This window comes from Protomyctophum parallelum (assembly GCF_964188405.1).
Source record: "Protomyctophum parallelum genome assembly, chromosome: 12".
NCBI lineage: Eukaryota > Metazoa > Chordata > Actinopteri > Myctophiformes > Myctophidae > Protomyctophum > Protomyctophum parallelum.
The window spans coordinates 41,119,303-41,135,210 of record NC_139712.1 but is presented as its reverse complement, the minus strand read 5'-3'; the positions used below and the strand labels follow the sequence as shown (position 1 = coordinate 41,135,210).

Here is a 15,908-nt window from a genome sequence, read left to right as displayed (position 1 = left end):
CTACAGCTGTAAATGTAAAATAACACCCAAAGTAACAAACAAACTAAATGTGTGTTCAGCAGCAAAATTGTCTATTATTTTGTTTACGTTAGAAGAGAAAAAATATATATTAAAAAAAGATTCTTATTTTCATTCCCAGAACAAATGTACATTAAAGGTATTTTTATTTTAAAGAGTTTCAGTCCAGTATTTCAAATTATCGGTGTCCCATGGCTTGTCAATCCTAGCCACTTGTCGAGCACGGGTAAATGCACCGTTGTAATCCAAAGAAGAAAAAATGTATACGCAATACACCAAATGCTTTTTCTTATTTTCTTTTGTTCCTCAACCACAACACTCTATATGGGTAAAGTTGTTCACTGTAACAGTTCAGTCAAGATGCACAAGGAAGAGAAACGTTAGTTCCACAAGTTGTCAAACTTGGCAAGATGCAGAGGAATGCTGCATCTGTCTGAAGTATCTGTAGAGAAATGAAAACACTATTACTTTGGGTTCATTCTGTCTTCTTGTGGGTGAATTGGCTCCGACTCACATTATCAATGTGGTGTCGACTCCCATCTACACTAGTAGACAGGTTTGTGTAGAGAGAGAGAGGGGAATCTATTGCTTTGCTTTCAACCATGTATTATTATCATTATTAACAGCCAGGTTAGCAGTATAAGCACATAAGACAACATACACCAAAAATCAGCACATTGTACATGTACAAAAAGAAAATATTTTATTTGATATCGGTAGGGGCGGGAAGTGTGTGTGTGTGTGTGTGTGTGTGTGTGTGTGTGACTACTAGACAGAAGACGTGTAGGGAGTTATACAGGTAGCATGGAAGTAAAGTAATGTATACATACAATACATAAAGTAATACACACATATATGACAAATTGACAATACAGTCAAATGAACACAGCAAAGGAAATTGAAGGTAAAAGTTAATTAATTTATGCACCATCCTTTGTTATGTGCCAAAATAGCACATGTATAAGCTCACAACGCATTGTGAATTTATAGATACATTATTTTGCTCATGCAACACCGTCATATGATGAAGAGAGTAAGAGAGAGAGAGAGAGAGAGAGAGAGAGAAAGGAAAAGCAAGAGAAATTCTTCTCATACACATGTAACATTCAGTTTGAATTTTGGCTCTCCACAATGAAGGCTTTGTGAATATACTAACTGTTAGTAGGCTACATTTCAGCACCAGAGCAAACATTTCATTGTCCAAAATGCGCTAGTGATGTTTTGGACAAATAGTATTTAGGAATAATTCCTTATGTTTGAACCCATTTGAAGTACTCCATGGGTGTGTTTGACCTTTTCAGGTCAGTTCAAATTATAACTGGTAAGTTGTAAGCAGTATAAAAAGTATATTAAACAGTATTTTCAAATCCCATGTGGCACTAAAACAAAAGGAAAGTACAATTATAAATCTTATTATGCTGAGGTTTAGTATCAATGTTTCTATCTAAAGCAAGTCCACTACATTTTAATCATGTCCAGATATGGTGATACAGTATCTGGAAGTTACATACAATAGGACACACTAAAGAACAAAGGGAACACTGACTACATGAGCCGATAACACAAAGGCATTTTTTCCCCTTATTTTATTTTTTGTTACAAAGCATCAGTAAAATCTGCCCTGAAAGATATTTTGTGTATTCTTTAAAAACTGACCTTTCAGTTCGCCTTAGTATAAAAGTCTGTTTTAATACAAAGATTTTAAGTTTCTACGGTAGAAGAGAGATAGACAGACTTAAAAAAAAAAAAAAAAAATTAAACAACATTTGTCAAAAATGATTATGCGTGTCAAAAATGTCAATTAATAGCCTTTGAAAGGGAATTGTATTTAGGTAAAAGTGAAATGTTGAAGTTTAGTAGCGCCGTGCTTTTGTCCTTTGCTTATAGCTAAGCTACAATACTGCATGCAATTAATACTGCAATATGATCTTTACTTGGCTTACACAAAGTGGTTTACGTATTAGTGGATGCCTCAATGTTAGTGGATTCATGTTTTGATGGATATAGTTGCACAGCATGCACAAGTCATACAATTGTATCTTGTATTGCCACAAAAAGTAATCAAATTTTGGTAATTCCGAAGCTGTTCAATTTCAACATTGACTAGTAATTACCCATGTTTATTTCCAATTAAAACTAATAAAACACGTTGCCTTCCTGAATTTGACAAACTGCTAGTGTTAATAATTTGCAGCTGAAATCATAATGTGTAGGTTATATCCAAACGTCAACAAGCCGCATGCAAAGAAATTATGCTATAAAAGTTAGTAGATGATTATGTTATTATTCTTTATTTATTTATTTGGATGGATCTGTGACAGTGAGAAACAGTATTTCTGGCTTTAGGTCCAAAATGTAAAATTAATATTCAAGTCCAGCTAATTCCAGTAAGACCAGAAAACCTGGCATGACTATGCCTGCTGAAAGTACATAGCCTACTATATATATTAAATGTTTCAAAACATCACTGGTCAAAATGTGTCACAGTCTGACAGCATTCCAGCTAACATCTTTCCATCTGCGTAGTTCTTTTGTGATCATGTTTGCACAAGAACATATTCGCCACGTGTTCGTGTTCAAAGTGTCCTTTCGTCACCATCACACATCATGCTGGTGTAAATCTCCGCTCTGCATTTTCATATCGCATTGACGCCCGTTCGTATTGATCCAGGATTGCACTATTCTCAAGAAGTCTACATGGTGGAGACAATGCAACATAATGTAGAAGAAAATAATCAGATAAACACACAATCTCTCACACACACACACACACACACACACACACACACACACACACACACACACACACACACACACACACACACACACACACACACAGAGCAGTTCCCACAATGAGACACAACAGAATGAGTAACACCTCATGTGACTGCTCCATAACAATGCGTGCATAAAGCTGCATATTATTCATGATAATTTGTACCCTGTTTCAACTCATGATATGACTAAAAGATCTATCAGAATTCCACCCCAACACAGTGTCACACTGTAATTCTACAGTAGCCACCTTATGGAAGCAGCATGAGCATGGAGCACACACATGGCATGGTTACACTGTAAAGGCATAAATAGAGACTTCACAATTAATCAAACATTCAAATAATAAATACAACAAGTGACACACACCATGCAAAAAATACAGAGCTATCCTGTATACGTGTGCGATCAGAAATATCAAATACATTCCTGGATAACCACAGGAGCTCAATCTAAGTAGTGTTAGTGGAAGCTCAACCTAAGTTGTACTATAATGCATTGTAAGGTTTCATATTGGAATGTGCAGTGAACATCCCATTTCCCCACTTAAAGGGATAGTTCACCCCTAAATGACTCTTTTTCTATTGATTACTCCCCCCATGGAGACTATTTTTTTGTTTTTGTCGCATTCCTAAGCCAATAATCTGATGACCAGCTTCCTACTTATATGCTCCCTATGGGCCTGATTCTTCAACGTGTTTCCGCTGATATATTGCTGTGACGCTGGCGGAAAGGCATTTACGTGGATTTCCCACATTAATTTGGAATTCATGGAAATGGCCGTGAACTTGACGCTGACTTTGGTTCGTCGGAAACTCCGCTAAATCCTCCGCCACCTCTTTAGGTGGCGGAGAAATTTTCGGAAGCATACACTTGCATATAGAATTATTCAGAAGGCTTTAGTCTTCATGCTGAATCAATAAATAGTCCCCAAATCTCAGATAAAATATGTAGGCATGTGCCCCCAACATATTGGTCGATCAGCACATAAAAAAACGATATATATATATATATATATATATAAAAGCCGAGTGCACTTGTATGCCTAAATGCATGCATTCTAGAGGCAAGTTAGCCTATAGAGTCCCATAAGGAAACTGCCCCTGCAAGCCCCGACACCTTTTTATTTTATTTATTAGGATATTTCTATAGCATGCCATGCGCGATCGCGCTGCTCACTGGACAGCCTTCTCTAGGCTACTCGCAGTGCAACGCGTTGTGAGCTTGTAGATCGGCTCTCGCGGACTGCATGTTAAAAAACAAACTCACAATTATAATAAGAACATAGGCCTACACTTATCTGCATTTTGCACTGTACGAATCTAACGTTGTTTCGGTGTGTGTGTGTGTGTGGGGGGGGGGGGGGGGGGGGGGCAGACAGCAGCGTGCTGCCGATCCGATTCACATTGGAAAATGAATAGGGCTAATTAGCCCTATATAAAAAATAGAAGACCACATTTATAGCCTAATGAATGCAGCGTGTTTGAAAGTCGGCCAGTCATATCAGTTTTAAACCAGCTCACCTCCACTCGTGAACATGACGGACAGACAGACAGAATTTATAATAATGTATATTGATATTGATCACATGATCGATGCCACACACAGAATAGTTTAACTCACTGGATAAACTCACTGGATTATAATTTCTTCAGACAAGAGGATCCCAGGCCTACGAGGTAGGCCTATAATATATTTACTTATGAATGTATGGGCTACTGTTCTTTATCGCGCAACAGTGTCGAGGGCCCATGCAGCCCCCCTCCCTCTCTCGTCTCTCTCTCTCTCTCTCGCTCTCTCTGAAAAGACGACTTTTGCATTGACATATCCGATATTTTAAATATCGGATATGTTTTACCTCTGCAAAGGTGTGAGTGAGCACCCGCCTTGGTCCCGAACTTAATTAAATAAATTATAATTATATTGCTTCAGCGGAGCACGCACCGTTGTAAGATTGGATATAGCAGTGACCGCGGCTGTGATCTCAGACAAACTGCTGTCTGCTGAGTCATGCTTGAAGCCTTTTATGGTCGATATGGGGCGTGGATCAATGCAGATGAGGTTGTCGGTTGCTTTTCCGATCACTTTGCACCCGCTGCTTTCAGTATGACATACACCTGCGATACGCCAGCGCACCTGTGGTACACACCACTCTCTGAATAACACGTCATCTCAACGTAGCTTGATCGGACGGATAAATACGATATCTGTTTCCGTCACCGTTACACTCTGGCGCATTTCGTTTTTGAAGAATCAGGACCAATGTGTCTCCATAGGGATCCACTGCTGCTCATCAAATTATTGAAAACAAAAATATACCCATGAATTCAAGTCTCCATGGGGTCAGTAATCGATAGAAACAAATGATTTATTGGGGGGTGTGCTTTAAATAGAATTTAAGGTGTTTTATACACATGGCAGGTCGCTGTAGGCCTACTAATGGGGGGAAAGTGCAAAGGTTAGACATCATTTATTTATTAACAGCGGGTTCAACTGAAGATGATTGGGAAAAGTCCATGCCAATGAATGCACATTGAGTGATACGATGTATGCCCTCAGTAGGAGAGGGCATAGCTTGAGCATCACAGAGACTTCAAACAAACTTGCTATAGGAGGGCAAGATGGCCGCAAGCAGGAAAACCATCTTGGTGAAAATGAACTAAAAAAAGAGATTACCCATGGGGCAAAAGTCACAGAAAGGGAAAAATAAATTACATAAAGGTATAAACTAACTTCCATGTGCAAATGATGACTACACAACAACATATAAAGATGTTGATTGTTGGATAGGGGTGCTTACCTTGAGATTGTCTCTTAGACCCTAGTAGTGTTGTACTCTGATTCATGTTTGCTCAAAGAGCCAATGAGGCAGAACCTGAAATGTCAGGGCTCTTTCATTTAATGTCAAACTCCTTTTGCATAGAGAGGTCAGAATGCATTTAATATGTGGCATATCAATAATACATTTCATTAGTGGTTTGCTTGCCCTCTGTGAGTGTTTCATGCAGACTTTTGTAGAAAATTAATAATCAACAGTCAAATACAATTAGGATAATAAGCACATAAAAGTGCATGCGGGAGAATACTGAATGTGTTTTCTCCAGAAATATATTTGATACCTCAATATTCTTGTAAACACATACAATTACTTTTCAAGCGGTCAAGGTGCAGTTACAGAGTAAAATATGTTTTCTTTTTCAAATAGAAAAAATCCTGTTCATGCCAAAATATTGAACTATACTGAACGGTAATAATAATTTTCACAGTTAATATAAATGCATTTCAACTTGTTTATCATTTGCATTCGTGTCAATGAAATCAGTAATCTCTAGAAATGTCAGGCACAGATACAAGCCCTTGTGCTAACAGTCAGCGCAAGACTGCTTACAGAGTTAGCACCTGCTAGAAAGAGGTCTGCATTAGCTTTAAAGAGCTCTGACAAGCCTCCATGAACAGCAGAGTCTATAGCGGAACACTATAAATTAATTAAACCTCGCAAGGAGTTTGTCATGTTCAAGGATGAGCATGCAAGAGGGGAGGAGGAGGGGTCTCAATATCATAATATAGCCCTTTTTGAAATATTGCACTTGCAAAAAGTATGATAGCAAGAGGAGAGAGAACCAAGGTTAAAGTAAGAAACTAAACCTTTAACTGTCATAATTGTAGAAAGGAAAAGACATAGCTCGCTGAATAAATGAGAGGGGTGGAAAAATAATGAGTGTAAAGCTAAAATAAGAGGAACATCAAAGACAGATGTCACCCTGCCCCCAAACTCCCAACACCCCCATAGAAACCTCTAGGGCAGCTGTTCCTCCCCATCAGAAATCTATGGATACTGACCGCTGTACAGCCTTCTCGTGGCGCGACAGCCGGTGGCTGGTGGTGGGGACTTCATCCAGGTCGTCATCCAGGTCACCACCGTTGTCCGCCGCCTCCTGCGAATAGCTGTGCTTCATGACCAGGATGCTGCGCCGGTTCCCAGTGCCCGGCAGCAAGGGCCGCACGGCCATGGACTGCTGCGCGGGCATGTCTGTGAGCAGCGCGGCCGCCGCCGCATCGCGCACACTCAAGTTCCCGCGGCTGCCGCGTCCCCCGCGCCCGCCGAGCGACAGCTGCGACAGGTGGCCCGAGCCAGGGTTGGAGCCACAGTGGTGGTCGTGGACGCAGTGCGAGGAGGCACGCCGCAGGGCGTGGTAGTTCTCAAAGTCCTCCGCCAGGTCGACCAGGTCCGCCGAGGCGGCGGCGGCGCTCCGCAGCGTGCACAGCTCGTAGTGCGGCGGCTCGAAGACCTCCTGGAACATGGTGGGGTCGTAGTCCTCCCGACGCAGAATGTACTTCTTACGCGGCTGCTTGACCTGGACGATGATGGAGATGATGAGCAGGAGCAGCACGATGCAGCACGTGACGCCGATGATGGTTCCATTTGTGCCGTTCAGGTTGTCCAGGATGTTGACAGTCCTCTTCTCTGTATAGAGGGGGAGGGAGAGGGGGGGATATGAGAGCGAGAGAGGGGGGAGGGAAGACAATACAACTTCCGATGATTGCCGTCAAAACAGAACCTCATAAAACATTTGAAGGAGATCTGTTCGGCAAAGTTTACAATCTAATCTCGAAAAAGAGGTTTGCGTCAGCTGTATTGGAACCATGAGACATGAAAGCATTCCTAAGCAGGAGAAATCACATCTCGCATGTAAAGATAATTCCTGGCACTTGGTCAACGATCATGTACAAGATTTGCCAAGGGCAAGATTCTCATCAAACAGATGGACAAAAAGGTCAGGGCGAATATTAGCCTTAGCCTGTTTGTCACCAGGGAAATACAGAGAGCAGAGAAGACCAACAATGCATGTCATATACAATGCCGTCTGTGGGGACATCTGACATTTGAATATAGGCTATAGGGATTAACATGTAGAGCAGAGCTTTGGTGAGAAGCGTTCCCTGTGCCTAAGCAGTTGTGTTCAGAGGGGTAAGGAAAAAAAGAGAACTTGACAGTTTGCCACTAATGAGAACAAATGTGGGCAATGCAGCAGCCCAATACAGTACATTAACATTAAGGGGAGAGAAGGCATACAAGTTAAGAGATACGTAAACACGAGGCTGTTGCTTGCTGACTGCACATTTCCATGCTCTGCTCAGAAAGCAGGGTGAAACATAGCTCTGGTCCTTAGCAGAAAGGGATTTTTTTTCACCGGAGGAAAAATATTCTCTATGAGGCAATTCTCTGGCCAATATCGGTAGAGGGCGCTGTGGAGTAACTAAAAGTATTTTTTTCCCGGTAGAAACAAAATCCCCTTTTGGCCAAAAAGTACCGTTTATACATGTGGTGGGGGGCTCAGAGTGCTCCCACTAAGGAAAGTAGGCTTTCTAATGACACAATCCGCCCGCCTTTGTTTTGGTGAGTAGCAAAAACGTTCTTTTTATTTACGCTAAAGACGAGAGGCTGGTCTGCATTCATGCGAACGGCGGAAGTAACATAGCTAGGTGAAACAGTAGCTTGGGTTGGGTCTGATGAGGAATAGGTCATGGAGGATTAAATAAAGTTACTTTGAAAAGCTCTTTAAATAAAGTAAATAAATGGAACAAAGTTTATTACCAAGGCTTCGGAGAGTTACAAACCTATACGATACAGAATACAGATGCATCTTCTTTAGAACAGAAACAGATTTAACCACTTTGTAATAAGAAGCTGCCCTCTAGGGGTGGCAGGAACACGGCTACAGAGATGATGGGTTTTTGTAGGCCAAGATAGATAGAAGCTATTCCTGCCATGCGGTCCCACAACAGACTCCCACCCAGTGGAATTTATGAATTAGGCTTTGAATACAAAATCTATGAAAAGCTCTGTAGCAAACAAAGGTTTGCTACAATGTATTAATACCATTAATATGGTATTAATACATTTTAACACAAAATCTTCACATAACACCACAGTCACCTTTGCGCGGGGGGGGGGGATCCCCCACATAGGGAAGTTTAGCAAGCACATACTGGCACTCGGGTAGCAGACGGTAGCACAGTGAGGGTGATAAGTGTCATTGCATGTACTCCCACTGGCTGGGGCGGCACCTGTCAGCGGGGAGCATTGGGCGGGAGGAGTAGGACGAAGGTTCTACGTCCTCCTGGCGGGAGGCAGGTGAGCCAGTAGGATACAACAGCAGTGAACAACACAGAAATATGTGTGGGGAGAAATCGGGGGTAAAAAAAAAAAAGGCTACTCTATGAAATTGATGTCATCGGGGAGACCATTATGAAAATCCATATATGTTAATGTTCCAATGCCCTCTGTTCCAATGTATTCTTAGCTGTGAAAAAATGATGAAGACAGCTTAACCCTGAACTGCTAACCCCCCCCACACACACACACACACACACACACACACACAAGTTAGATATTATAAACACTTTGCATTGATTGACCTTGGAGCTATAATAGAGTAACAGCATGGATCTAAACACAGCAACGTCTAGGAACCAGTACCTGCACTGTCCACAGCGGAATTAATTACCACCCAACTCACCTGGATATTGACAGGATATCATATGTATGTACCTGTAGGGAATCACTGAAAATAGGATATGTTATTGGTAAACTGTAGTTGAACTATGGAACTGCCGCTATAAGCACCTCTGGGACTCTGGATCAATGCACTGAATGATCCAGGTGATTTGAGGATTAAAGCACAGCAGAAATGTAATAGCCTCTCTGAGTCAGAGACCTCGACTGGCTATAAGCAGCAGCAACACAGTGAAAAAAAGAAAAGAAAGAAAGTTCAATCTACAGATATAAGACTGATTCAAAACCACTTTCAGATGAAGGAATATACACTGTGATTCCAGTAATTGTAGCTTCATGGGATCACCACTACTCACCTTTGCAGTGGTTTTCGTCCCAGGGGTAAACACAGTTCTGCATGCCGTTACAGACCAGCGTGTTGTTGATGCACATGTTGCTGTGGCAGAAGAACGTATTTGCTTCACATGGAGCTGGGATAGGAGAGAGAGAGGGGGGGGGGGGTGGATATTGCAATAAGCAATTATGTTTTACATAAGTAAGTATCAATACGGAAATGTAGATTTCCTCTGTTACAAGTTAAAAGTCCTGTATACAAAAAATACTACTTACTCAAAGTACAAAAGTAGTGGCATGCCGCATGATAGCAACTTGGAATACTTGGAAAATATATAAATCTGTTGCAATTCAATACATTTAAAGCATTCATCTATATATAAATCCATCCATCCATCTTTGACCGCTTACCAGGAGCCGTTCCAGCTGAGAGCTCCAGACTTCCCTTTCCCATTTAAAGCCTTACTACTACTAAATAGTCAGTAAGAAATGTGAAATAAATAAACAGGCACTAGAATGAAAGGCACTAGCCTTGTGTATTCCAAATACACAGTCATAGATCGGTCCTACCAATTGGCAGGTGGTGTGATTAATTACCTCACACCAATCACAACGCACATGTCATTTGTGTGCCCCATACGTTTGTGCTTCCCAAACATAGACTGTTCTCAAATTCATATTCAAATTTCATATGTTCAGTCCAGCAGTCATTTTGGGTCCGGCCTGAGATTGAGAAGAGAATGTCGCCGTCACCTGTGTGCAGCTCCTGGAAAAGTGGTGATATTTTACTAAAAACATGTTTTCTAATGGAAATGAAACTAAAGGACAATATCTGTGTGACTCCTTGCAGGAATTAATTATTAGGTGAGTACACATGCAACAGAGAGAAGATTTGTGCCTTGCAGATCAGTCTGCAAACCTGCGGGGATAGGACCAATTTATGGCTGTGTATGTAAGTGAGAGCAGAGGCAAGGCAGAGGCACCGGACAAGCTATTAAAAATCACCATTATAATGTAAAGGCCTACATCATCATCATCATCATCATCAGCTAATTAAAAGCCAAGGTGCCCTTCAAAGCCATCTAGCTCTTAATGGCTAATCGTACTAATGCATTAGCTGACCATTGTGACCAACTGACCAATCCAATGCCTGCCGCTTATCAGTCAGTCAGTCAGTCAGTCAGTCATGATGGAGTTCAGTTTGCAGTGACAGACCAGCTCTGATGAGTTGCTGATGTAAAGTATAAGTCTGGGGCAATACCTCCAAAGAAACAACTTATTATGCTGATAAATGATGAGTGTAATCGATGGCGGTACTTAGGAGCAGAATATTTAGCAGCGGAGTGTCTTCCCCTGTCTCATCATCATTCTTTATCTCCATTGGTCTTGCTCAGTCATCCACTCTTTTAGTAGGCTAGTTCTCTCTCTCTCTCTCCCTATCTGTCTCTCTCTCTTTCACTCTCACACACTGACACACACACACACACACACACACACACACACACACACACACACACACACACACACACACACACACACACACACACACACACACACACACACACACACACACACACACACACACACACACACACACACACACACACACACACACACACACACACACACACGCAATAGAGGGATTATGCGCTGGGTACTGAACAGCATGCCAGAGGTACGTAGGCATTTGACAGTGTTACCACAGTGATGTACAGCTTTTCTCTCCAGTACTCACCCCGGGTGAAAAATAACTGGCCAAATGACAGTGACTTATCTCTCTCTCTGTCCCTATAACATCCTGTCTGGACATTTACACATTTTCCCAGGTCATGATGCCCCTCTGATATGCTATACTATTTATTATTCCTCTTTCCTCTCAGGGACACAATACAGCAGAAAAATAGTAGATCCAATAGTAGCCAGCAGAGGGAGCTACAAGCCTCCAAGTCACCATCAGACTCCCCTGCTTCCTCACAACCACAGGGTGAGACCAGACATTATTAAGAGCCCGATCCACATTAATCTCCTGCTAAATTAATTTCAAGACATTTTGTAATAAATGTGCCCTTTTTTTCTTTGCCCGCACTGAAGCAACCCCGCTCCCTGACTGCTGGGAGCATAAATTAACGCCTAGATGAGTAGCTGATGAAAAGTCTGTGTGCGCGTCACGCGTGCGTGTCAAGAGGACAGAGCCGTTCCAGTCATCCGGCAGGAACACAGATACATCACAGTTATTATGTTCTCAAGCAGCCCGCTGTGGATTCCTGTCTTCTTCCTTCTTTCTCTTTTTTTTGTAGTCATGGTGGAAAACCACATCTCTACAATTTGAATCTGTATTCATTACTGATGAGCAGTTTAACATAACACAGCTAATCCAATTTAAGAAACAACCACTGTAGCACAATGAGTGATCTCACTTATTGTGCTACAGTGGTTGGCACTGCCTGATATGGTCAGACCGTTGCTTTATGATTCCATTGTTTTCAAAAAGCCTTCCATATGACATCCTACAGCAATAATAAAGCCACAGACGAAAAACTGTCTAAGTCCACACTATTTATCCATAATGTATAAATGATAGATAAGTTGTCAGGACAACGAGGCCTTTTCGTGGAGGGGTCAGAATGAAATTTGGACTTAAGACAGTTTTTCGTCTGTGGTACTCAGAGTTACTTTACTAAAGCTAGGACGGCTTAAACTCTGGGTATGTGCAAAATACTCCCTTCCCAAGTCACTCATTCATCTGTCCATATTTACAGACTTGTATACATTCATTGCAACTGTGTGTTGTTGTAACCACACACGCACACACGCACGCACGCACACACTACAAGCTGGCACACGACCCCAATTAGACAATTCAGACTAATAAACAAGCCAACAAGTGTGAGTGCAGACATTGCATAATCAGATCTAAACCCTAATAAGGTTCCATAGTGTTGCCTACAGGCATTAGCATTCTGCGTTGATGCTGAGAGGCCTACTGTAAAGAAGCCTTTGCAGATCCGTAAGCAGAGCTGACATGTGTAGGCCAGCCGGGGAGCATTTCCACCGCTTGTATCTTGATGAGGCGTATCCAGCGACGCTGACAGCTGACATGTCACTCATGTGCATTTATCACCACAGGCCTAATTGCTCTTTGGGTAATGATAGGCCTCTCTTTCTAAATGTGTCGTGTCCACAAAATCTAAAAGGCTTGCGATGACGCAGCGTAGCCTGAGGACCAGTGTGTGTGTGTGTGTGTGTGTGTGTGTGTGTGTGTGACTGTGTATGTATGTGTGTGCGTGCGTGTGTGCGTGCGTGTGTGTGTGTGTGTGTGTGTGTGTGTGTGCATGTGCGTGTCTGCTGGTGTGCGTGTCTGCTGGTGTGCGTGTGTGCTGGTGTGTGTGTGTGTGTGTGTGTGTGCATGTGCGTGTCTGCTGGTGTGCGTGTGTGTACTATACATGTGAGAGCCAAAGTATATACAGTAGTAGAGTTTGGGAAACTGTCTTGGTCTTCACTAGAGATTTCCTTTTTTTTTTTTTATCATTTATAAAGTTATTTTAGAGTTAGATTTACAACTAGGGTTAGAGTTATATCAGATTTATGCTCAGTTGCGCAGCTGTATTGTGCACCAAAAAGCCTAACTACAAGCCCACAATGTGTCACAGCACGACGCGCTGTGAGCGTGTAGATCTGCTCTTTATCGACAGTTTTCACCTATTTTCGACGCGATCCAAAGATTTTGATGTCCTCACAAGTATAGTAAAACAAATGTGTGTGCGCACGTGTGTGCCATCACTATAAGGATCAAAGCGTGTACCATCGGTTCAGGACTCAACGGCTTCTCTCTAAGCTGCGGCGGGTCTCGTTGCAGATCAGCGCTGCCAGTGCCATTTGAACGGCTTACGGCTGGATTGTGAACGGGAGCTCTACAGAAGACGTGACAGTAGCTTGTGAATACTTTGCTTGGAGGTATTGTTGACGAGGCTGGTGCAGTGCTGCTAAGCATCGGTGACTGCAGCGCCCTGCAAAGGCATAGAGGGTCTATACCAGCCAGGGACCGCCTGGGTGACCTACAGTAAAGCCGCTTCGTGCTTCGTTGCACGGCCGGCGAAAATAGGCCGACATACAAGCTCACAACCTGTGAGCTTGTCGGTCTGCTGTGTTCAAAGCGCGACACCGCCGTGCGACGGAGCATACATCAGGCTTTAGGCATGCTGCAGCGTTGCCCAGGCAACGGCACGTCCTGGCTCGGCTCGGCGAAGAGGCCTCACAAAGGGGACAATGACTTCAACACAAATGAACGCACCGCTGATGCTGTCACCTCAAGTGACTAGGCTGCACGTGCGCCTCCACCCCCGGCCCCCCAAACACACACGCACACACGCACACACACACACACACACACACACACGCACACGCACACACACACGCGGGCACACACACACATGCGGCCACATAACCATAAACAAACCTGCTACACCCATATAAAAGCGGCGGCGGCCACATAACCATAAACAAACCTGATACACCCATATAAAAGCATATGACCACAAATCTAAAATAATGACTGATAGAACTACTTACTAACGTATTTAGGTTAATAGATTTCATTTACTCTCAACCTCCATTCCATTCATTCAAGTTTAGCGCTACAAAGAGTGCCTTGTGCAAGCCTCGGTACCATCAATGGGATCTCAGTGAATGAAAGAGCGAGGGGGATTAAGAATGTATGTCATCTCTCATTTTGATTTTGTCTCTCTCCCTCACACACTATTCCCTTTGATATCTGGAGCAATGTGTACGGAGTTGTTGATGGAAATAACTATGTAGGGCAGAAACCATAATACTCTAATAATAATCTATACTTTGTGATATATATTGTGTATGACATATGCAAAAGTAGTGAACAGAGATTCATGTGTTGAAAAAAAAAACAACGCTCGCTGGAAGCAGTTTTAAATTGTCATAAAATTAAATAACACATTTAATAACAACACGGTGTCCGATATTCCACACCATAAACTTGGCTGCTCATAACCTGACTGTAATTTCACTGCCTTTTAACGGCTAGCAATAAAAAGGCCACTCAAAATCTTGGACTATTTTCATTTTTGGCTTGTGATAAACCATAATAGGATGGCGAGAATGGCAGTCTGATCGCTACTCGCTAGACAACAAAATGTTAATGTATCCAGTTGGTATACCCTTTGGCTATGAGGGTCAGAGTAATAAACATGGCACGTCAGTGTGTGGGAGTGGAGAGCTCACTGACTCAGTCAGATGGCCTTCCTCAACTCTTGTGCTTCTCTAGGGGTGCGGACTAAACTAATATTTGCAAGGTCAAATTACCTTTAGGAGGCTAAAAGAGCCCTACAGTATGTTTTTGGTAGGTGGTGAAAAGGGCCTTATGTTTTTGTTTGGCGGTGAAAAGGACCATATGTTCTTGTTAGAAATAAATAAAGGGCATTATGTTGTTAGGAGGCGAAAAGGCCTTTACATTGTTGTTAGGAGGCGAAAAGGCCTTTACATTGTTGTTAGGTGGTGAAAGGAGCCTTACGTTCTTGGTAGGTTGTGAAAAGGATGCGAAAGCGGGTCTTGCGGCTCGCCTCGTCAGCCCACATGCGGATGACGCCCAGCGTGGAAACCAGCATGATGTCGTTGGCCACTGTGGAGCAGAATTTGCTTTTCAGGTCCTCTACCGAACTGAGATGAAAGAGAGAGGAGGGGAATAATAGTAGAATAAAATCAAAGGAGAGGAGAACCAAATAGAGGAGATGAGAACAAAAGAGAGGACAGGATAATACATATTTTATCATCCATTGACTTGGGAAATAGACACCTCAAAGCGATCAATACATGTCAGAAGACACACCTGCCACCATCATAAACAGCAACGAAGTTACGCTTGCACTCGTTCGAATTGGCCATCTCGTAGTCAAGGAAACGAAGGTAGATCTGCAAAGGGAAAATGTAGGAAGAGGTTAAGAAGTCAACATAATTTACGGTGTAACATGAAGTTTATACTGTAAGAGGGACAGGGGATTTCAATGAATAAATTAAGTCTTTGCTCATCCTCCTGATACAGTGACAGTAAGGTCTTGTAATGTGGTCGGCAGAATTTTAGATTATTTCTTTTAATAGATTTTTAAGTCAGTCAATTTGTCAGTCTCTATTGAAATAAGATTATTTTGAAATTTGTACATAAACAAGCCACCCACACAACTACTTGAATTGAATATAGGTCAATACAACCAGTAGAAATAGTCATTACATACGCATA

The 15,908-nt window shown here is 42.3% G+C and overlaps 1 protein-coding gene across 1 annotated transcript in view; it reads right to left on the bottom strand.

Annotated features, from left to right (window-relative positions):
- Positions 1 to 323: 323 nt before the first annotated feature.
- The window catches only part of neto1l (neuropilin (NRP) and tolloid (TLL)-like 1, like), a gene marked incomplete at its 5' end in the record, with an annotated part of 101,540 nt that continues 85,955 nt past the window's right edge, over positions 324 to 15,908 (bottom strand). Inside the window, 6 exons of the mRNA XM_083778502.1 lie at positions 324 to 460; positions 5,594 to 5,668; positions 6,634 to 7,258; positions 9,667 to 9,780; positions 15,186 to 15,331; positions 15,501 to 15,583. Of these exons, the coding sequence (XP_083634628.1) occupies positions 5,608 to 5,668; positions 6,634 to 7,258; positions 9,667 to 9,780; positions 15,186 to 15,331; positions 15,501 to 15,583 (1,029 nt within the window). The 3' untranslated portion in view covers positions 324 to 460; positions 5,594 to 5,607. The remainder of the gene's footprint in view (positions 461 to 5,593; positions 5,669 to 6,633; positions 7,259 to 9,666; positions 9,781 to 15,185; positions 15,332 to 15,500; positions 15,584 to 15,908) is intronic.